Genomic DNA, 20373 nt, shown 5'->3' with positions numbered 1-20373 from the left:
TGCGAGGAGGCGAGGCATAAGATTGAGAAAGGGTGTGGTCTAGCGTATTGCTGTCTCGTCTCGGCGGGGTCTCGAAACCATCAGCAAGACCAGACATCTGGCGGACTGGAGGTGGAGGCTGGTACGAAACTGCACGGACAGGCGGTGGGGGCATCTCAGCAGCAGTAGGCTTCTCGTGAAAAGCTAGCGGACTCGAGGTTCGAGGGGCGAATGGCTGAACTGGTCTTGAGACAGGCGTTGAGGCAGGCATAGTGGCATACTTGTTCTGTGCTTGATTCTGAGCCTGAGCTTGTGGAGCAGGAGAATAGCGCGAATTTGCTGCTGGCGCAGGCGGCGGCATCGGCGAGAAGCGGCCGGTCGCTGGAGGTGCTACCGCCGAAGGAGCCTGTTGAGCTGCAGGCGAGTACCTTGAGCTCGCTGGAGGGCCTGAAGTTTGAGGTGGCTCAAGCTGCTGAGGAGCGGCTTGCATGTCAGGCAACAAAGGTAGCTTTTCAGGCTGTCTGAAATCCGCAAGGCCATAGCCAGAAGAAGCAGCCGAGGGAGGCATCACGGGACGAGATGGAGGGCGGATCGGAGGTCCTTGTGGAGGGGTTTGAGCTGGTGCTTGAGCAGGAGAAGGCGCAGTGACAGCAGGGGTGTATGGTCTGTTGCGAGGCTTCGGTACCATGGGCAGCTCCTCGAAGAAACCAGAAGCAGATCTGTTACCACCTGATGCGGTTGCGGGCTTGGGTGGTAAAGTTGCAACGCTGGGAGATTGGTTCATGGGAGGCGAGGCAACAGTTGCTGAGGGAGCAGCGGTTGCCGAACGCGAGAAAGGTGGAGGAGCATTCGGTGGAACAGATTGCATACTGCTGCTTCTTGGGGGTGGAGGTGGGGCACTGGATTGAGTAGGAGCGGCAGCTGCAAGAGCACGTCTACGAGGCTGAACAATATCTTCGGGCAAGTCGTAGGGGGAGGAGTAGCCTCCTTTGGACTTGTCGGCAAAGCTTTGAGCATTGTTCAAGGCTGGTCGGACGGGTTGCTGTTGCTGATTATACAAAGGTACAGATGGTAGAGCAGGGGTCAGGTAGGGGTTCGACTGCTGAGCTGCTGGCGAATATGGATTTGCAGGAGCGTTGATCTGTTCCTGTGGGCCGCCGAGTTTTGTAAAGCCAACCGTGTTCCCTTGAGCGTCCAAGACGGGAGCAATTCCAGGGCTGAGAGCTTGCTCAGGACTCAGGATCTGGTCTGGGTGAGCTGGAGCCGTGTCGAAGTCATCCAAAAAGCCTTCACCATCATCCTCAACGAAGAAGCCACTCGGATCCACAGCATTGTCGTCGAGGAAATCATCGTCATCCAGAGCAGCCGACCACATGGCAGCCAGGTCTTCCTCGGATTTTTCACCTTCGGCAGGAGCGTCTTCTTGAGCTTGTTGTTCTTGCAAAGCTTGGGTCAGGGCGGTCGCCTGGGAGGCGACAAGTCCACTGCCCGCCGCCATGTTCTCCGATTCGACGCTGTTCTCTTCCGGTGGAACAATTCCTACCACGGCTCCGAAATCTTCAGTTTGGTCGTCGTCTCCCCACTCAAAAGCAGCGGATGTCTGAGATTGCATCTGAACCGGCTCTTCGATTGGCTCCTCGGCCACCAGCCTCAGGGTCTCGTTGGCCTCGTCTAATGCTCGCGAAGGCTCGGAGGTCGTCGATACTTCAGCGAACTGGTCGTCGTGTGTCTGCGACTCTGGGTCGAACGCGTCGCTGTCTTGAGCTGCAAATGACGGCTCCTCAGTCGACATTTCGTAAACGTGTTCTGCGGCAGCGGTGACAGCTGAGGGATCCTGATGGAAGGACTCGAAAGGAACGTCGTGGGCATTGACGGCAGGGGCATCCGTAGCGAAACCAGGAGTGGGTAGATTCTCTTCATCCTGCATCAGAGGCGCATCGTCGCTCTCGTCGACAGCATCATCAGCTGCGGTACTCTGGCCTTGGTACTCGTATCTTTCTCGGACATGGTCCTCCTCTTCCTTGTCCAAAGTGCCAAAGGCTTCTTCAACAGCAGAGCGATTTGATTCTTGCGATGTGACCTGTTCTGACTCAGTAACAGGTGGGTCACCAGATTGATGGACCTCTGGCTCCGGGGGGTGGAAAGCTTTCTCGAGCAAATCGTGAGTTGGCTCGGGTATAAAGTTCGGTGACTCGGCGTGGGCTGTCTCTTCAAGCTGCGTGTCCTCTGATACTTGATCTTCTCCGACAGGACCCAAGCCCTCGACGCTTTCTGTCGCAGCGATGGGCTCCTCGAATGCAAGTGGCGCGGGGTCGACATGTGTTTCCCCGGCATGATTTTCAGGCACAGGATCTGCGGCGAGGGATCGCGATTGATGTGGGGGAAGGTTGTCGAAAAAGTCGGCATCATGGTGGACAGCAGGAGGTTCTTGTTGCGGTTGGGCTATCGGAATATCGTTTGTGCTGTTGTGAGACCTCAAAGCAGGATGCCATGAAGAGTGGTGGGTGTCGTCTGACATGGCGAGGTATTGTGTATAAGAGCTGCTTTGGACATGTTTCAGCATCTAGAAAGCAATAAACCCGGGCGACGTGACCATTCGACCGCGTCTCGGTCGTGGTGGAGCTTTGTGACTTACCAAAAACAAATAAGGCGAAGCAAAGGCGGGCTGGTCAAGACATTGGATAAGTTAATAGTACAAGCAGCTGGCCGGCGATCCGGTGGATGGGACCAAGTCGTAAGGAGGTGCTCGGTGTTGCGAGTTGGCCGTTCACGACATCAGCCAAGTGTGACTGCTCACAACCAATCGTCTGTCGAATCCCCCGGACTTTGACTCGTGCGGCAAGCCGGGCCGGGATGACGCGAGTCAAATGCCGGAAGCCTAGAGTGCTTGGCAGACAGCAACGTAATTGTTGCTATTCATGCTTGATCCACCGCGAGACAAACAAGTCACAACCTTACTGCCCTTCTCGCTCTAAGACACAGATGAGGCATGTCACATCGGCACGGCGACTCGACCGCGTCGGCCTCTCTGATCCCTGATGCCGACTCGGATCTGGATCTAGATCTAGACCTGGACGAACTCGATCCCCAGACCATCACAACCAACAACCGCTCCAACGACTCTAGCAAGAACATCGCACTCAAGAACCTGCGACTCGGAGGAAGGAGAGCTTTCAGGAGACCAGACCGCTATGTCGACGACGACGCAGATGCCGAAGACTTGGAAGCCTTGGTGGGGAGAGACAGCCAAGCACATGAAAGAGAGTCGCATACCCTTCAACCACCCTCCTCACACGCTTCGCGCCTGCGTCGCCTATCCGATAAGTCGCAGTCCGCTCTGGCCAAGTTTAGAGCCCGCCTGAACCCGTTCTCTCGCTCAAGTCCGCTGCACGCCCAAGACGACGACGATGAGCCCGAAGATGAACACGATCCCGCCTCGAACCGAACAATCGTCGTAGGAGACCGCCAGGACGCCAAATACCCTCCTAACGCCGTCTCGAACGCGAAATACACTCCAGTCTCCTTCCTTCCTCGAACGCTCTACAATGAATTCTCCTTCTTCTTCAACATGTACTTTCTCCTCGTCGCTTTGTCGCAAATCATCCCTCAACTGCGTATTGGCTACTTAAGCACCTACATTTTTCCACTGCTCTTCGTCTTGGCCATCACTCTTGGAAAGGAGGCCATGGACGACATACACCGAAGGAGAAGAGATCAAGAGGCCAATTCTGAAAGATATACCGTCTTGCAATTTGGAGACAACGACACCACCAACACAACGAGACGTCGGAACGCGAACCCAGATGCTGATGGTCTGTTGAATGAGTCAGTGCGAGAGACATCCAAGCCTTCGCGCTTGCTGAAAGTCGGCGATGTCTTGGTCATGACCAAGGACCAGCGCTTTCCCGCAGATGTCGCTATCCTCAAGAGTTTCTCCCAAGAGTCCTCTGCTCAGCCTGAACCTTTGCCAGAACCAGAAGAGGCCGATTTGTTCGGGACCACAGCTGCAATAGTGCCAGAGCTGCCTTTGGCCAACCAGACCACCTCTGAAGATCCCAGCGCTGGTGGCGAAGCTTTCATCCGCACAGATCAACTCGATGGTGAAACAGACTGGAAACTCAGACTGGCCTCTCCACTGACACAAGACTTGCCGGCTCGTGAATACACAAGACTGCGTTTGACAGCTGGCAAGCCTGACAAGCGAGTAAACGACTTTGCTGGTACCCTAGATCTGCTGCCTGATGGACGTCAAGCATATGATCCCTACGAGTCCGAGGCGCCTGCTGCCGAAGTCCCTGGAACAAAATCAATTCCTTTATCAATCGACAACACTGCTTGGGCCAACACCGTACTTGCCTCAAGCACTACTGTCTATGCCGTGGTCATCTATACTGGTCCAGAGACACGCGCCGCTCTCTCTACTTCAGCTTCTCGCTCAAAGACCGGTCTTCTTGAAAACGAGATCAACTCTCTGACCAAGATCTTGTGTTTCTTGACTCTTGCTCTATCTTTCCTTCTGGTTGCCCTGAAGGGCTTCAAAGCTGAGAAAGGTCAGGAGTGGTATGTCTCAGTCATGCGCTTCCTCATCCTGTTCTCCACCATTGTACCCATCAGTCTGCGCGTCAATCTGGATATGGGCAAATCGATGTATGCTTGGTTCATCGAGCGCGATCAAGGTATTCCTGGGACTGTTGTGCGTACCAGTACTATCCCGGAGGACCTCGGTCGCATCGAGTACTTGCTCAGCGATAAAACCGGCACGCTGACCCAGAATGAAATGGAGCTGAAGAAGATTCATGTCGGTACAGTCTCGTACGCAAACGAGGCGATGGACGAGGTCACTGGCTACGTGAAATCAGCCTTCTCAGATTTGCAGGGTTTCTTTCTGCCCTCTTCCAATGTGACAGGCGGACTTGCTTCGGGTACGCGCTCTCGGAGGGAGATCGGTCTACGAGTTCGTGATCTGGTTTTAGCATTGGCACTGTGTCACAATGTCACTCCCACGACCGAAGAAGTCGACGGCTCCACAGTCACATCATACCAGGCCTCTTCACCAGATGAAATTGCTATCGTAGCTTGGACAGAACAAGTTGGTCTGCGTCTGTTGCATCGTGATCGTAAGTCGATTACCTTGCAGTTTGTGGATAATAGCAAGATCGTGGTTCGCGTGCAGATCCTCAACATCTTCCCATTTACCTCCGATAGCAAGCGCATGGGCATCGTTGTCAAGTTTGTGCAAGAAGGTGGAGCTGAAGGTGATGTCAGCGAGCTGTACTTTTTCCAAAAGGGCGCAGATACCGTCATGACTTCGATCGTCGCTGCCAACGATTGGCTGGACGAGGAGACAGCAAACATGGCTCGCGAAGGTTTGCGCACATTGGTGATTGGTAGAAAAGCCATGTCAGCACAACAGTATGCCGCATTCTCCTCAGCCTACGCAGAAGCATCGTTGAGTCTTCACGACCGTGATAACAGCATGGCGCGAGTTGTCAAACAGCATCTCGAAAACAATCTCGAGCTCCTAGGTGTAACAGGTGTGGAAGACAAACTCCAAGCCCACATCAAGCCATCTCTTGAACTCCTCCGCAACGCTGGCATCAAGATCTGGATGTTGACAGGAGATAAGGTCGAGACCGCACGATGCGTAGCCGTGTCCTCAAAACTTGTCTCCAGAGGCCAGTACATACACACCATTGCAGGGCTCAAGCGCAAAGACTTGGCTCTGGATGCACTTTCTCTCCTGCATTCACGTCCAAATGCCGCATTGCTGATTGACGGAGAATCCTTATCTCTGTATTTAACTCATCACAGAGACGCATTCATCACTCTGGCAGTCCGTCTTCCTGCCGTGATTGCTTGTCGCTGTTCCCCAACTCAGAAGGCAGACGTCGCAAAACTGATCCGTAATCACACTCGCAAACGCATAGCCTGTATTGGTGATGGCGGCAACGATGTCAGTATGATCCAAGCTGCCGACGTCGGTGTTGGTATCGTAGGCAAAGAAGGTCGCCAAGCCTCACTTGCTGCCGACTTCAGCATCACTCAATTCAGCCATCTGACCAAACTCCTTGTCTGGCATGGACGCAATAGCTACAAGCGATCGGCAAAACTCGCGCAGTTTGTCATCCATCGCGGTTTGATCATCAGTGTATGCCAGACTGTGTTCTCCGTTGCTTCAGCTTACCAGCCCATCGCTCTGTACCGAGATTGGTTGTTGGTAGGCTATGCGACTCTATATACCATGGCGCCGGTGTTCTCACTCACGCTCGATCGCGACGTCGATGAGAACCTTGCAAACTTATATCCGGAGTTATACAAGGAGTTGACTCTAGGTAAGAGCTTGAGTTACCGTACCTTCTTCGTCTGGGTCGCTATCTCGGTCTATCAGGGCATAATCATTCAAGGAGGCAGTCAGCTGTTGGTTCCAAAGTTCGCAGAACACAGTACAGGAAACGCCGACACTGCTGCTGCTTTCGCACGTATGGTTAGCGTGTCGTTCACTGTCCTGGTGATAAACGAGCTAATTATGGTCGCTGCGGAGATCACGACATGGCATCCTGCGAACATTATTTCCATCCTCGCAACTGGATGTCTATACTTCGGTAGCATACCATTCCTCTCAGGCTATTTTGATCTGAAGTTCGTGGCGAGCGTTGGTTTCGTTTGGAGGGTTGCCGCCATCTCGGCAGTGTCTCTGGTGCCAGTGTATGCTGGCAAGTTGATTCGACGAGCAGTCAAACCGCCGAGTTATCGAAAAGTCCAGGGCGTCTGAGGAAAATCATGCTATTCTTTCTTTTGAGTTATCATTTACCCTAAACTACGTGATTTGTTCGCAGCGTTTGTTCATGCACAGCGAGCGTGGGGGAGTTTGGCATACAAATGTAAAGGAGTTTGTCCTTTGGTCTGAATTCCGATATAGACAGCGACGACGAAGATCCTTCCTACTACCGATTTCATTTCTTGCTTTCCTGCGCTCTGATCATCGGCTTGTGTCTGAAAGAAGCGACGGCGAAGTTTCGAGAGCAAGATCGCAGTGCCTTGACTTGGCGGGCGACGGTCAACGAGATATGGCAGGTGCAAACATGTCGAGCCTGCCCTCGGTCCGCCAACGTTGTGACAGACAGTTTGCTCACCATTCGTCAGCAGTTTCCTTCACTCTTGGTCATGCGCGTAGTCTTCGTTCGCTCTTTCTGCACCGTCAACATCGCCACTTTCGCCTCATAACAGACACTTGTCTCTCACCTTCTTCGTCCCCTTTTCGTCTACAACCATTCCCATCTTCATCTGTCTTTCTACATCGTCTGTCACATATGGCCATCAACACCGAGTTCACCCATCGTCGTTCTGCTTCGGCTGCGTCTTCAGTCAACGAGGCTGGCTCTGACGGAGGCAGCTCGAGTGGAAGCGCCAGCACTGTCGCCACGGCTAGATCGACTCCCTTCATCGGCCCCCAGAACCATCCAGGTCTTCCTCCTCAGTTCCATCCAGCTCCTGTTGACCCTGTCTACGGCAATCTCAATGCTCGTCACGACCAGACTAATCGGTTCGAAGACACTGCTTTCGCTTTTCAGTTGGACCAAGTCGAGACACAGATCAGACTGCTGGATACGCATGGTCCATACAGCGATGTTACTCTCGGTTCCGAGTATGAGTGAGTGATTGTGTTCTGGCTTTCTTCATCTTTGTGACTGACCAGATCTTGACAGTGCCGACTGGAGCGAGCCACTCCCTGATGGTATAGATATCAACGAGCTCCACGCCATCGAAGCCGATATCATGTTTGCCCTCTACTACAACCACTACGACCCAGCCGATGGTCCCTTCCCTGCATCCAACACTCTTGAGGCCATCAACGCCCCCAGAAACTACAACCACCTCCCATGGGGACCACGTCAGTACGGTCACATGCCAGAGGAAGAGTCCGACAATGAGTCCGACAGTGAGTCCGACAACGAGTCCGACAGCGAGGCCACAACGGCTGCCTACGAAACTCCTCTGATGCCTCGTTACCATGCCATCGCCTCTTACAACGATCTCATCGCTTCAACCGTCGCCAGACCAGGTACTATCGCAGGCATGGCCATTCGCGATCAGTCTCAGCCCGCTCATACTCCTCCGATCATCGGCGTGGAAGCTCGTTCTTCAGCTGGTGCCATGGCTGAGATGACTCAAGGTGCGTATGCGAGTGCTGCTCCCGTTACTGGATCGTCCTCCTCTGCTGTGGACGAGCTCGACCCCAACCTTGCAGCCGTGGTCCACAATCTCCGCACCGGACTCACTCCTGCCTCTACGGCTGCTGTATCTCAGGAAGTCGGAGCTGACTTGTCGTCTGCTGCACACGATGTTCCCTTCGAGACTCCAATCTTCCCAGCCAATTGGGTCACTCATACCAGAACTTCGATCATGTCCTCGCGTCAGCCTCGCGCCACTCCCATCAGAAGAAGAAACTCGCACACAGGCAGCGTCAACTACACCACCTCGCCTATCTCCCGTCGTTTTACCTACGAACGCGAGGGTGACGGCGCTTGATCACTCAATACAAAGTGATTACAGTGTGCTTCGATGCATACACTAGCTTGATGACTGGCATTCGGAACTGCTTTCACTTGGAGGTGAATTTTTGCTGTCCTCGCTGGCGACTGATGTTGTTCTTACAAGGCCCACACGGCTTTCAAAAGACCTTGTTCCGAGTATCTTGCGCTTTACATCTTCAGGACTGGGTGTCCTCAGTTTTTCTTTTTTCCGTGATTCACAAGACGCTACGAGCAGACATGTAATGAGTATGAAAAGATAGATCAGACAGAGATCAAAAGAAATAAAAGCTGGATTGTAACAACAATTGATCTTTGTAATAACAATAAGGTTCAGTCTAACTCGGATCTTGCGTGCCGAACTGTCATACCAACCTCTACTCCTGCACGATAATCATTGATCTGAGAAACGCATCTCATCTTGTCGGTACTTGCCACTCCAAACCTCCAACTCTCTACAGCTCATCGATCTTGAACCGCACGTCATTCTATCTCTCCATCAAACCTTCTCAACCCCATAATTTTCGAAATACAAAAGATGCTATTCCCCATCGTCTGCGCCGCTCCGCTGAGCAAAGAAGCAAGTGGAATACGAAACCTCACTACCCGCTGCAGCATTCTTATCCTGACTTGAAACTCTCTTCTCTCAGCTTATGAACCATTTTATATCCGTCAGCGGGATCGATACGACCGATACTGCAGATTTTGTTTTCATCGATAACATGTCTACCCACTACTCCAACCCCTCAACTTTCCCCGTCAGCGCTGATAGCAACCCTTGTTCGCCATTTATGGGTAAATCGCCCACTGAGATCTGGGAGATGCTGGTGAAACTTTGCAAAGACACTGGGTCAGAGATTATGGTTTGGTATGTTATTGTGTTGGACGAGAGGAGTGAGAGGGATGGGACTGTGTTGCTGGTTACGGATGTTGGCGATGTGGGAGAGGAAGATGGAGGTGGAGATGGAGATGGAGATGGAGATGGAGAGGAAGAGGGAGAAGAAGAAGATGGAGGTGGAAGAAGGATTCAGACAGTTCGAGCAACGTTTGAGGTTGCTGCTGAGGAAGTCGTGTTGTTTCATACGGGACACAGGGGTATTGAGGAGGATCAGTGGAAGGCGGAAAAAGATAAAGATGGTGTGTTTCGAGGTTGATTGTGAGATTGTTCGTTCCAAGAGTAGCAAAGGTGCGAAGGTGATGGCGGCGAGCGTGTAGGTAGCTTTTCTTTCACAGCGTTTTTCGCACACATGGTTCGCAATGTCTGCGAATGAACGTAGGAAATTTACCTCTAAATAAAAGCCTCTTCGATCGTTTTGGAGCGATGCTATGGTTAGCTTTTGTATCTTGTGGTGGAGGGAGCCTGTTTTACGACACAGATTTTTTCAGAAAACCCGTATGTTCGAGTTTTTGCAAAACATCGTGCTGACACAGTGCTTCACTAAAGCTCTCTTGTCTGTATAGCATTTGGAAAATAAACATCGGTCATGCAAAAAAGTTAGAGATAATCTCTTACTGAACACAAGCCTCGTGGTGCAGATATCCGCCGGTGTCGCGGTAGGTGACAAGGTAGAACAGCATTGTATGTCACAAACTCCCGGTGTGATATTAGAACAATGTCCGCGGTATGTATAGCAATCTACGTTTATAGCTTTAGATAGCTGACCGCTCTTCTCCATACAGGAGAAGCATAATATGTTCTCAGCTAAGCCATCTTTTCCTCACTCAACTCTCTTCGCCCAGTGACCGGATTTGCATCTGAGAAAGCAATCTACTTTATCTTGAACGCAACCTTGTACCCCAAAGTGAAAATGCCAATGATCAGTAATCCAATTGTATACGAGAAGAAGCCGAAAGCCGTAATTGTGGCACCCACAGGTGCTATCGCGCAGATCAAAAGGCAGATAAGCAGCATCAGTGATACCGCTAGCGAGACAGCGAAAGCCAGGGGCCATAGAGTTGAGGACCAAGTGTACGGTTCTGCAAAGAGTTTCAGGTGTCGGGCGCGGAGGGCAGAGTGGAAGCGGAAGGAGGTCAGTGCGATGACAGCCCAGTTTGTGAAAACAGAGGCGCTGGTGATGGAGACGAGCCAGTTGAGGACGATGCAACCTGTGCCTAGAGACATAGACTTGATCAGCTTCTGACGCCCTGGAATTGTAAAAATGGATCGAGGAAAAAACTCACTGCTAAGCCCGATGTATGTGCATAGTAGAGCCACCACAGCTGTAATCGCCAATGCCCATCTCGGTCGTCCTTTAGCATCGACATTTGCGATATATCTGGGCAGAAACACTTGCAGAGCCATGGTCCTCAGAATTCGGGACGGCAGATAGATACACTCCAATGCGATTGCCAAAACGCCAATGATCATGCAGATATTGATCACAGAAGGTAGACCAGGAATGCCAGCATCCACTACCGCAACAACGGCTGGGGAGGCTGTGATCCCGGAGCCACTGAGGAGACGGTTGTCATTTGAAGGAACGAGTAGACCGATGAAGATGATGGAGAGGATGTAGATGAAACCCAGACGGGTAGAAACCATGTTTGCGGATCTGGAGAGAGACCAGCGAGGATAGTGTGCTTCGCCCCCCATGACGCCGATGAAGACTTGGTCGCCTACCGCCCAGATGGCGAGAAGAGCGCAATTTGGAAGCCCTGTGGATACAGTGAGTTCAGGCACATTGATTCCAGGAGCGGGAATATTTACTTTGATGCCGTTCTTGAATGGAGGGAGCGATGTCCAGGTGCGCCCATCGTGGACTGACCGCCGCCCTCGCGACATCAAACATACGGATATGACTATCTCTATGAGAACGAGCAAACCACTGCGACCATCGCTATTGCATCTGTGCTCCTGTAGCTTCGCAGCCCGCTATAAATCCTGGCCAACAGAGATTAGCAGATCGATCTGCACACTGTGATTTGAGTTTCTCGACGGAGAGGACATGATCTGCTGTTTGCTTCACCCACCCTGTACCGCCCCAGAATGCATGTCTCGCACGCGTCGATAGAAGAATATCATCAGAGCGGCATGAATTGCTTCTGCCAGATGGTACAGAAGAGCCTCTCTGGGTAGACCGTCAGTCTGGATTGACAAATGCTCTTCGTTCTGGTTCTTCCAATCGCAAATGTGATTTTCGAGTGCCTTGACTTCGGCCCTTAAGATTTCCACATCGTTGTCTGACGAAAGGCCATGTTCGCGTAACTTTTCCATCTCGCGAGCGACGTCAGTAGCTTGTGCAATCAGTTTGAACAGTGATACGAATATTGAGTAGATCTGTTCAAAGATTGCGCTTGAGTCAATACTTTGAACCCCTGTTAAGATTAAGGAGCCATAGGGATTATCGTTCGGATTTAGAGTGAGGTCATCCAAGTGTCAGGCGGCTTCCAAGATCTGACGTCGAAAGTATCATTCGTGCCATCGAGGAAGACGGCTGCTGCATGATTCAAGACTTCACCCATCCAGACACAGTGGAGAAGGTCAACAAAGAGACCCAACCATTCAGCGAAACAGATAAGCCATGGATCGTAAGTCATTGCGTCGTTTTGCCCTTTGATAGTACCTTTGTCTGACGAGGCCGCACAGGGCTCTCTGTTCCCGCCAGAGACAAGGAGATGTTCAAACCTGATCGGTCGTAGCAAGACCGCAATCAAGGAATGGTTGGTAGATCCCTTGATCAGAAGATTGAACGCGGAGTTCATCGACAAGACCACACACAACTACTACGGCGAAACGCGACACACCTATACCAGCGAGGCTTCTTGTGCCATCTCCGTGTCATTCAGTATCGACCCAGAGGAGCTGCTCAGAGACTGCTTCGCGACGACAAAAACTGGCATGCGACTCATCTCGATCAGACCAAGACAGGTTATCAGAAAGGTTCAGACGTGGAGCTGTCATTCTTCTTCCCTGGAGTAAAGACGACGCGTGCAAACTTTGGCAATCCCTGGCAGTCACCTATGGAGCTCAGAGCTCGTCCCAAGACCCGGTGATGATGTCGTCTACGCTGAACACGACGTCGGGGAAGTCTGGGTCATGCTTGGTGGAGTTTACCATGCTGACGGCGCAAACACCACGTCTGACAAATGGCGTGTCGTTCACGGTTTGTTCTTCACGCGCGGCTCCATGCGCCAGGAGGAGGATGTCTACCTGGCCAACACAGCAGAAGAAGTGCTGTCTTGGTCACCAGAGGCGCAGAAGATTGCGGGCTGTTCGATCTCGAGCCAAAATGTCATTTTCGTGAACTTCTTATCGCCTATTCAGTATTTTTTGACTGGTGGTGTCGTGGATCATTACGGTGATCTAGATGCTGCTGATGTCAAGTAGTCGTAGCTTTGTCGGCAATATTGCATTATATATGGACACGCTCTGAGCAGCAAGGTTGTAGTATTGTAGATTTTGTCGATGAGAAAGAGCCGCACTGATGAACTACTTCCACGGCCGGCTGTTCCGGCAAAGTCAATCGTCATGCCCCACTGGACCCGCACCGCTCTCATCAAGGTGTCACTGTGGAGTTGAGCAAGCACAGCATGTTGTTCCAGGTTTGTCTGAGGGATTGGGCGTATAAAACATAAGTAGGACACATCTGCCCAATTCACATTCAGTGCCGACAACAATGCAGGATCCGACATCGCCCTTACGCTACAGCGAGACTCGGCCGCGGCAGAGGACAGAATTGCCGTTTCTAGCAGTGCTTCTAGCCCACGAACGCTCCAAACCACCGTCAGCTCTCGAATGCCCAAAAGCAGAAGGTCGCGGCGCTTGTGTGCTCTTCCTCGTGACCTGTTCTCCGAGTCTCGCCCCCTTGAACTCCTCATTTCGAGCCTGACGGTGCGAGAACTCCGAATCTCGACCGGAGAGGCTGCAAGGGCTGGCCGGATTCCTTTTCCCCGAATGGTGAAGGTCATGGTGCTGTGGCATTTGCTCTCAAGACTGCCATTTGCGACCACTGCTATACGCGAATACCCGTTTCCGAGTGTCTGGAAATAGCAGTGTTGCTTCTTGGCTTCCTTACTTGGTCACCAAGACTGTAGAGTAGAGAAGAGACTCTCTTGTCTGCGGACGAGACTCGGATTCGGGGACGCAAGCCGAAGGTGATTTGGATTTGTGGAGAGAGCTCGAGCATTGACTTCCGCTGCCGTTCGAACCAAAACACCCCCGCGTTTCTCCTCTTTTGCGAATGCTTGTTGCAATTCCATTGCATTGACATTGAAGAGCAGAACATGAAATATGCGGTAAGCTACAAAGATAGTAGAGTTATAGGCGTATATATGGCTGGAAAGAGATTGAGTAGAAGCAGGTTGGAAGTAAATTGATAAAGCTGGCAAGAATGGCGTGGTTCTGACGAGTTTCTGACGAGTTTCTGGGCTGCCCGCGTCGGGAGATGTCAGATATGTGGGGTCAAGAGGTGAACTAAGCGGAGCAACTGGCGGATCAGTGAAACAGCTGCTGTTTTTCCTCAATGGACGTGACAAAGCAGCTTTCTCTTAGTAGAGATTCTTGTAGCTTGATCATCTGGAGGGCACAAGAGAGAGCCAACGAGCTTTGCGTGCTGTTTGTACCTATTGCGCGAAGTGAGCAGAGATAGGGAAAGAGCGAGGTTGATGTCCGGTATGGATGCCATAACGAGCTGTCCTTCTTGCCCAAAGCACGACACATATGTTTGAGGTGACGGCGTGATTGACCCCTCTCCTCATGGATCTTCAACACAGCAAAGCGATTCCAAATGCCGAACTTGGGCATACGGAAGCAGGGCATCGAGAAACAATCGAGCCCGAACTTCGGACGAGGGATCAGAGTACCTTTCTCCACATTTAACCAACCCGCAGTGATGCGGCCTCCTCGAGTAATTTAGCTCCCCTCCTCGCATCTTTATAACCCGCCGCACATCCTCTCTTCCTGCAGCTCTTCTTTCTTCCCTCTCATATCTTTTTTGACCTCACAATCCTCACAATGGTCTTCTTCCGCTCAGTATCCCGCGCTGTTCGCCCTGCTGCCGCTTCGCTGCGTGCCTCTCCTCTTGCAGGGGCCTCTCTTTCCTCCCCCCTCAGAACCGCTGGTGCCATCCGCTCGCTATCGGCCACTTCCCGCCAGGATGCCAAGGTCTTGATGGTCCTGTACGATGGCTTCGAGCACGCTAAGGAAGAGCCCCAATTGCTCGGTACCACCGAGAACGAGCTCGGTCTGCGCAAGTGGATCGAGGACCAGGGCCACGAGCTCGTCACCACTTCCGACAAGGAGGGTGAGAACTCAAAGTTTGACCAGCACCTCGTTGATGCTGAGGTTATCATCACTACCCCCTTCCACCCCGGTTACCTGACCAAGGAGCGTCTGGCCAAGGCCAAGAACCTCAAGATTGCCATCACTGCTGGTATTGGTTCCGATCACGTTGACTTGGATGCTGCCAACAAGACCAACGGCGGTATCACTGTTGCCGAGGTCACTGGCTCAAACGTCGTCTCTGTTGCCGAGCACGTCGTCATGACCATCCTTGTCCTCGTCCGCAACTTCGTCCCTGCCCACGAGCAGATTGCCGCCGGTGACTGGAACGTCGCCGCCGTCGCCAAGAACGAGTACGATCTCGAGAACAAGGTCGTCGGTACCGTTGCCGTTGGCCGTATCGGAGAGCGTGTCCTCCGCCGTCTGAAGGCATTCGACTGCAAGGAGCTCCTCTACTACGATTACCAGCCTCTGTCTGCCGAGAAGGAGGCAGAGATCGGCTGCCGTCGTGTCGATAACCTCGAGGAGATGCTCGCCCAGTGTGATGTCGTCACCATCAACGCTCCCCTCCACGAAAAGACCCGCGGTCTGTTCAACAAGGAGTTGATCTCCAAGATGAAGAAGGGTATGTGTTTCTGTCCTCTTTCCTCTCTCATACCCAACCCACTAACATCACCTCACAGGCTCATGGCTCGTCAACACCGCCCGCGGTGCCATCGTCGTCAAGGAAGACGTCGCCGCAGCCCTCAAGTCAGGCCAACTCCGCGGCTACGGAGGTGACGTCTGGTTCCCCCAGCCCGCCCCCGCCGACCACCCTCTCCGCACCGCCCAATACACTCACTGGGGCGGCGGCAACGCCATGGTCCCCCACATGTCCGGTACCTCGATCGATGCCCAGAAGCGCTACGCTGCTGGCACCAAGGCCATCCTCGACTCATACTTCAGCGGCCGCCACGATTACCGCCCTGAGGATTTGATCGTCGAGAAGGGAGATTATGCCACCAAGGCTTACGGTGAGCGTAAGCAGGCCAGACAGAGCAAGTAGAGTGTCTCTGCTGCTGCTGAGAAGGATGCCCATGTTGTTGCTGAAGCCGTGCCCGGTGCTGGCATCTTGTTGAGGGTTGTACCTCCTGGATGTTGGTGATGCTGGGTAGCCGATTGCTCGCCGACATGCGAAGACGCAATTCCTTGCTTTTTTTCTATCACGATGGATGAATACCCTGTTTTTCTTTTATCATTAGCTTGTATAGTTCTCTCCTTGTTCTTTATGAAACCTATTACCTCCCATACAGTTTCTGCTCACCTGGATGGATTTCTGATGGTTTTCTACTTGGCTTGTGCCTTGTGCCGCATATACTCGTGCCAAGTGTGGTGAGCTGCTGGTGCGGTCGAGCGTCGCACACCAGACTCGAACCATAGACCACCCGAGGCCTCAAACCAAGCCATCAGACCTTTGACTACTGTATATATGTCAGTGGTAGCATAACGCATTTGCATGCTTGGTTTTCCAGTCCATTCCTAATTGCTATTGAGGGCTAGAATAGTTGAACCGACAAACTGAATCAAAGCATTGCTTCTGATACAACCCTGGCTTATTTTGACCATCCGTCTCTTTTCTGTACTCCCCTCCTTCCGCCTTATCCTGATTTCCTAGGGATTAGATCACATTTAGTTATAAAGCGGCAAGATCGGTAAGATAAAGCAGAGATGGGAATAAGCAGATCTATCCCTAAATGATCCATTTGTAATCACATTTCTCATCAACAAGTAAAGAGAAAGAGAAAGAGAACGCTAAAAGCACCAAACTGCGAGGATTGAAACCGTCAAAGGAAGCATTGAGAAAGAGCAAGACACAACACAGCAGTAAAGCAATAGGAATAGGATTTAGTCATTTGTCTCATGCATAAGCAAAACCTGTCGTGGAAAAAGGGAGAAGATGAACAATAGGCCTCAAAAACCAAAACTCCCGCTCGCGTCCAATAAAAACGCCATAAGCCGACCCAGTTCCTTCATCCCAGCCCAGCGAGACATGTCATGCGCCATGCCTTCAAGTCTTCATCTCACCCTCTCGTCTTCTTTCACTTAGGGGTCTTGTCAACCGTAGTAAACTCCCGACTCAACAGCGCCCGAAGCTCAGGACTCACAATCCTCTCCTTCTGCTGCGTTGTCGTAGTACCCTGCTGCTGCTGCTGCTGCTGAGCACCACCCTTTGCATCTGAACTACTACTCGCAGCAGCAGCAGCAGCCTTCCCATCATGCCCGACCGCTTTGGACCCTTGATCAAGACTACCACCTTCAATCTGTTTCCTCTGCCTCAGCGTCGGAGTAGGGAAATGGTCTTTCCGATCAATAGCCTCGACAGTCCTTTGAAAGCGTCTGAACAGCGCTTCCGCCCTAATCAACGTCGACTGCAAGTCAATCGTATTGCTCAACTCATTGACGTACTTGAGCACTTCGTCAAAGCCGCGCAAGTGCTCCATGATGACTTCCCTGTGTTTCTCTAATATCGCTACTGCAATGAAGAGGTGGAAGTTGGCAGATGCATAGTCAGTCCAGAGGGTTTCCCAGAGACGCAGGACGTCCAGCCAGGGGAATTCGCGCTTGTACCAGACGAGCAGCATGCGGAAGAAGAAGAAGAAGTTTGTGGAGTCGACGCTTTGGAGGTGGAGGTAGAGTTTAGGGTCGAGGAGTTGGACGAGGTGGTCGAGGGTGGTTAGTTGGAGGCGCATGCCACTTTGGTCGCGGAGGAAGTTGCGTTCCTGTGGGAGATGGGGCGTCAGTATTGATTAGTTGAAGTGTTTGGCCAAAGCAGCTCACCATGCGATTCATAAAATTTACAAAGCCCCAAAAGGCCACGGCATCGTCTTGCATGACTGCATAGATGGGAGCAAGCAAATCACTCATGCCCTGCACATAGCCCAGATCTTTGTTGTACTCGTTGTAGGTCAGTAGCATATCCTTCATCTGCTCAAGATGGACATTGGTGCCAACTTCGGCAAAAGGCGAGGTCGGATCTGGGTGGGGGATATCCTCGCCAGCGAACAGAGGAATATTGCGATCAGTTCGGTGCACATCCTTTTCTACAGCACGGACCCCACGAAATGTGGGAAGATGTCAGTTACTTGATGTCGGAGGGAGAGAGACGATTTGGGGGGAGGAATTACCTATGCGCATCTTTTGCTCTTTCCACCACTCGCGTTCTTCGAGTGTGCCGTCTTCGTCCATCATGCGGTCCCACCAGGCACCCTTGAGACGGATGTATTCGTCATTGAGGCTGTTCATCCTGGCTTTACGTTCGTCTCTGGTGCTCTTCCAGTCATGGACACCCAAGAGGAACAGCCAAGCTTCTTTTCTGACACCGTCATCTGGATCCAGGCCGCCGTGGAAAACACGCTCTTTGACTTCATCAGGTGTGACTTGTAGCCTTCCATGGGAATCGAAAAAAGCATCCCATTCCTTCTTGGTCACGGGATCTCTCTTCTCGTTGAGCTCGAGATTCCTCATGTCAACATCGAGAATTTCGAATTCGCCCAGTTCGGTGTCTTCATTCTCAAGCAAGTCCTTTGCAGTGTAGATGCGTTGACTTCTGTCACGCTCGCTCTGTTCAGCAATAGTCATGGCCCATCTTGCGAGATACAGGCGGGCACTGTCGAACTCTTCTTGGACAGTCTGAACTTGAGGATTCTGCATGATGCGACGCAGCTGAGGCGGCAGTTTGGGGTTATCAGCAGCAGCCTGAGCAGTGCGACGGGTAAAGGTTGTGACTTGACTGAGCTTCTCCAGAACAGCCCAGCGAGAGTCCTTGAGGAACTTTGCAACAGGATCCTCCTTTTTCTTCTTCTGCGGTTGAGCATTGGGGCCCTCGAGTGCTTGTTGAACCTTGTCGGGTGTGGGCTTAGCAGACTTGTCTGTACCGAAGCCAGTACGATCGGCATCCGAGGGCTCGATCAGGAAGATGTTGGGCTCAGGCGAGCGTTCGACATTGAGGTGTCTCTTGATCCATTCCAGGACCTGGTCACCACCCCAGAACAGGTTGCCAGACTCTCCAAAGGGATCAAAGTTCTCGCGGGCGAGCTTCTTGCGGTGGTTGATAGTGGACTGGCACTCGCTGTCGTGGAAGAAGAGGACAGGGAAGCTGTCGCCTGATCTGGTGTTGATGACAAGACTGCCAAACCACCAACCGGCACTGGGCGGGCGGATCTGGATCGAGTAGATTTCGCTTGCTTGGACAGCAAAAGGGTATGGACCTGGAGAGGACGAGTGTGCGGAGGTGATAGGCGGAGGGGGGACGAGATTTCGTTGAGGCTGGTCTTTGTCGTCAAGGTCGACCTTGTTGTACGTATCGAACTGGCCCTGGGACTTGAGGGAGGCGACGGGATGCCATCCTAGGACGAGTGACGAGGAGGGGATCTGAGTGGACGAGGAAGCGGTGGACGAGGAAGCGGTGGACGATGCCGAGGGAGACTTTTGCTCGTACAAGGCGATGAAGCCGTCGATGTTGTCCTTGCTGGAGGGCGAGGGGTGGACAAAGACCTTGCTCTTGGCGTAGAGCAGCTTGACGCCGCGCGAGCCCTCGGAGCGGCGGCGCACGCTGCTGTAGTCGGTCTCTTCGTCGTCACTCATGTCGTATACCGATGCAGGTGGACTGCTATCCTGCGATGGTGCCATGTTGCTGTGGAGAGTTATTTGACGGCTCCCTCATCCTGCTGCCTTGGTGCTTGTGACTGGCGAGGCTGGTGACGTGTGTGGGGTAACCAGAAGATGGCTCATACCCCTCTTTGGACCATCTTCAAGATTGCTGTGACAATTGCTACAACATACTCAAGTCACAAAGATACTGCAGTTCCAGGCTAAAGCAGATATGTCAATAGAGTGTACACGTATGGCTCGCTTCAAAACAATCAAGTAGGCGTCTGATTCAGAGTAGATATGCACAAGGCTTGAAGAACTCCACAACTCCGTGCTACACCACCAACATCAATTTCTCGCAAAACGACCAGATCCTGCTGGCGATGCTGCCCCTGTTCCTGACCCCGACATGGCATTCGCTGCAGCTCCAGCTCTTGCAGCTCCCCACAGCCTCGCCTTGAGTCTGTCCTGCGCTGTGCCTCCGCTGCTCGCTGCAGCTTGACCATCACTTCCTTGTTGCTGTTGAGACGCCGTACTCTGATAGCTCCCTGCTCGCTGACTCGGCAATGGTCGAGGTGCCGCCAGACTGTCTCCTCCCTGAGCCCGTCCCTGATACGACCCACTGCGCTCTTGTGGTCTCACTCGCAGTGACTGCGGTTGTGGCGATGCTTGTCTTTGCCCAGGTGTATCCCAGAGGTCGCTCAGACCGCCTCTACCGCCTCCTCCTTGGGGTGCGTTGATTGTCGGTGCTTGTTGTGATGATTGCTGTCGCAGACTGGATGTGAAGGACGTCGTCGACTGCACTGACGCCGAGCGCTTGGGATCATTGGGCAGCCATGGCGGAAAGGCTTTGTTTTGCTCAGTGTAGTATGCGCGCAGTGCTCGACACAGGTGAGAGTCGTCTTCGGTGTCGCCGTCGACTTCGTCCGAAAGGAGATTGCGTCGAAGTGTGTTGTATTTGGACGTGGTGTTTGTGAGAATGTTGGACAGATACGACGACATGGTGACGGATGA

At 52.4% G+C, this 20373-nt stretch overlaps 9 protein-coding genes across 9 annotated transcripts; 5 read left to right on the top strand and 4 right to left on the bottom strand.

Moving 5' to 3' along the window:
• Positions 1-262: 262 nt before the first annotated feature.
• M436DRAFT_22322 (uncharacterized protein) lies at positions 263-2497 on the bottom strand (the record flags this gene model as incomplete). The annotated part of the gene is made up of 1 exon (XM_013567340.1): positions 263-2497. A coding segment is annotated over one exon (2235 nt), but the record flags the coding sequence as incomplete, so codon positions are not given.
• A 471-nt stretch (positions 2498-2968) lies between these two features.
• Positions 2969-6751, top strand: M436DRAFT_76756 (phospholipid-translocating P-type ATPase; the record flags this gene model as incomplete). Its single annotated transcript, XM_013567408.1, has 5 exons — positions 2969-3243; positions 3361-4856; positions 4887-4993; positions 5024-5068; positions 5102-6751. 5 exons carry the CDS (start codon positions 2969-2971, stop codon positions 6749-6751), a joined length of 3573 nt encoding a protein of 1190 aa, XP_013422862.1.
• A 538-nt stretch (positions 6752-7289) lies between these two features.
• M436DRAFT_67964 (uncharacterized protein) lies at positions 7290-8508 on the top strand (the record flags this gene model as incomplete). The annotated part of the gene is made up of 2 exons (XM_013567382.1): positions 7290-7630; positions 7686-8508. The coding sequence occupies 2 exons, from the start codon at positions 7290-7292 to the stop codon at positions 8506-8508; spliced, it is 1164 nt and encodes a 387-aa protein (XP_013422836.1).
• A 540-nt stretch (positions 8509-9048) lies between these two features.
• M436DRAFT_76755 (uncharacterized protein) lies at positions 9049-9664 on the top strand (the record flags this gene model as incomplete). The annotated part of the gene is made up of 2 exons (XM_013567407.1): positions 9049-9090; positions 9161-9664. 2 exons carry the CDS (start codon positions 9049-9051, stop codon positions 9662-9664), a joined length of 546 nt encoding a protein of 181 aa, XP_013422861.1.
• Positions 9665-10278: 614 nt separating this feature from the next.
• M436DRAFT_57965 (uncharacterized protein) lies at positions 10279-11331 on the bottom strand (the record flags this gene model as incomplete). The annotated part of the gene is made up of 2 exons (XM_013567366.1): positions 10279-10622; positions 10692-11331. Coding segments are annotated over 2 exons (984 nt in total), but the record flags the coding sequence as incomplete, so codon positions are not given.
• Positions 11332-11951: 620 nt separating this feature from the next.
• M436DRAFT_86216 (uncharacterized protein) lies at positions 11952-12837 on the top strand (the record flags this gene model as incomplete). The annotated part of the gene is made up of 3 exons (XM_013567406.1): positions 11952-12038; positions 12097-12398; positions 12465-12837. The coding sequence occupies 3 exons, from the start codon at positions 11952-11954 to the stop codon at positions 12835-12837; spliced, it is 762 nt and encodes a 253-aa protein (XP_013422860.1).
• Positions 12838-14463: 1626 nt separating this feature from the next.
• On the top strand, positions 14464-15775 carry M436DRAFT_76754 (D-isomer specific 2-hydroxyacid dehydrogenase; the record flags this gene model as incomplete). The annotated part of the gene is made up of 2 exons (XM_013567405.1): positions 14464-15355; positions 15414-15775. The coding sequence occupies 2 exons, from the start codon at positions 14464-14466 to the stop codon at positions 15773-15775; spliced, it is 1254 nt and encodes a 417-aa protein (XP_013422859.1).
• A 1033-nt stretch (positions 15776-16808) lies between these two features.
• On the bottom strand, positions 16809-19398 carry M436DRAFT_86214 (RabGAP/TBC; the record flags this gene model as incomplete). The annotated part of the gene is made up of 3 exons (XM_013567404.1): positions 16809-17489; positions 17548-17810; positions 17895-19398. 3 exons carry the CDS (start codon positions 19396-19398, stop codon positions 16809-16811), a joined length of 2448 nt encoding a protein of 815 aa, XP_013422858.1.
• Positions 19399-19707: 309 nt separating this feature from the next.
• M436DRAFT_57943 (uncharacterized protein) lies at positions 19708-20361 on the bottom strand (the record flags this gene model as incomplete). Its single annotated transcript, XM_013567360.1, has 1 exon — positions 19708-20361. One exon carries the CDS (start codon positions 20359-20361, stop codon positions 19708-19710), a length of 654 nt encoding a protein of 217 aa, XP_013422814.1.
• Positions 20362-20373: the final 12 nt, after the last annotated feature.

This window comes from Aureobasidium namibiae, assembly GCF_000721765.1.
Source record: "Aureobasidium namibiae CBS 147.97 unplaced genomic scaffold scaffold_26, whole genome shotgun sequence".
NCBI classification, from domain to species: Eukaryota; Fungi; Ascomycota; class Dothideomycetes; order Dothideales; family Saccotheciaceae; genus Aureobasidium; species Aureobasidium namibiae.
Note: the sequence above shows the minus strand (reverse complement) of the source record. Positions and strands in the feature narration are given on the sequence as shown.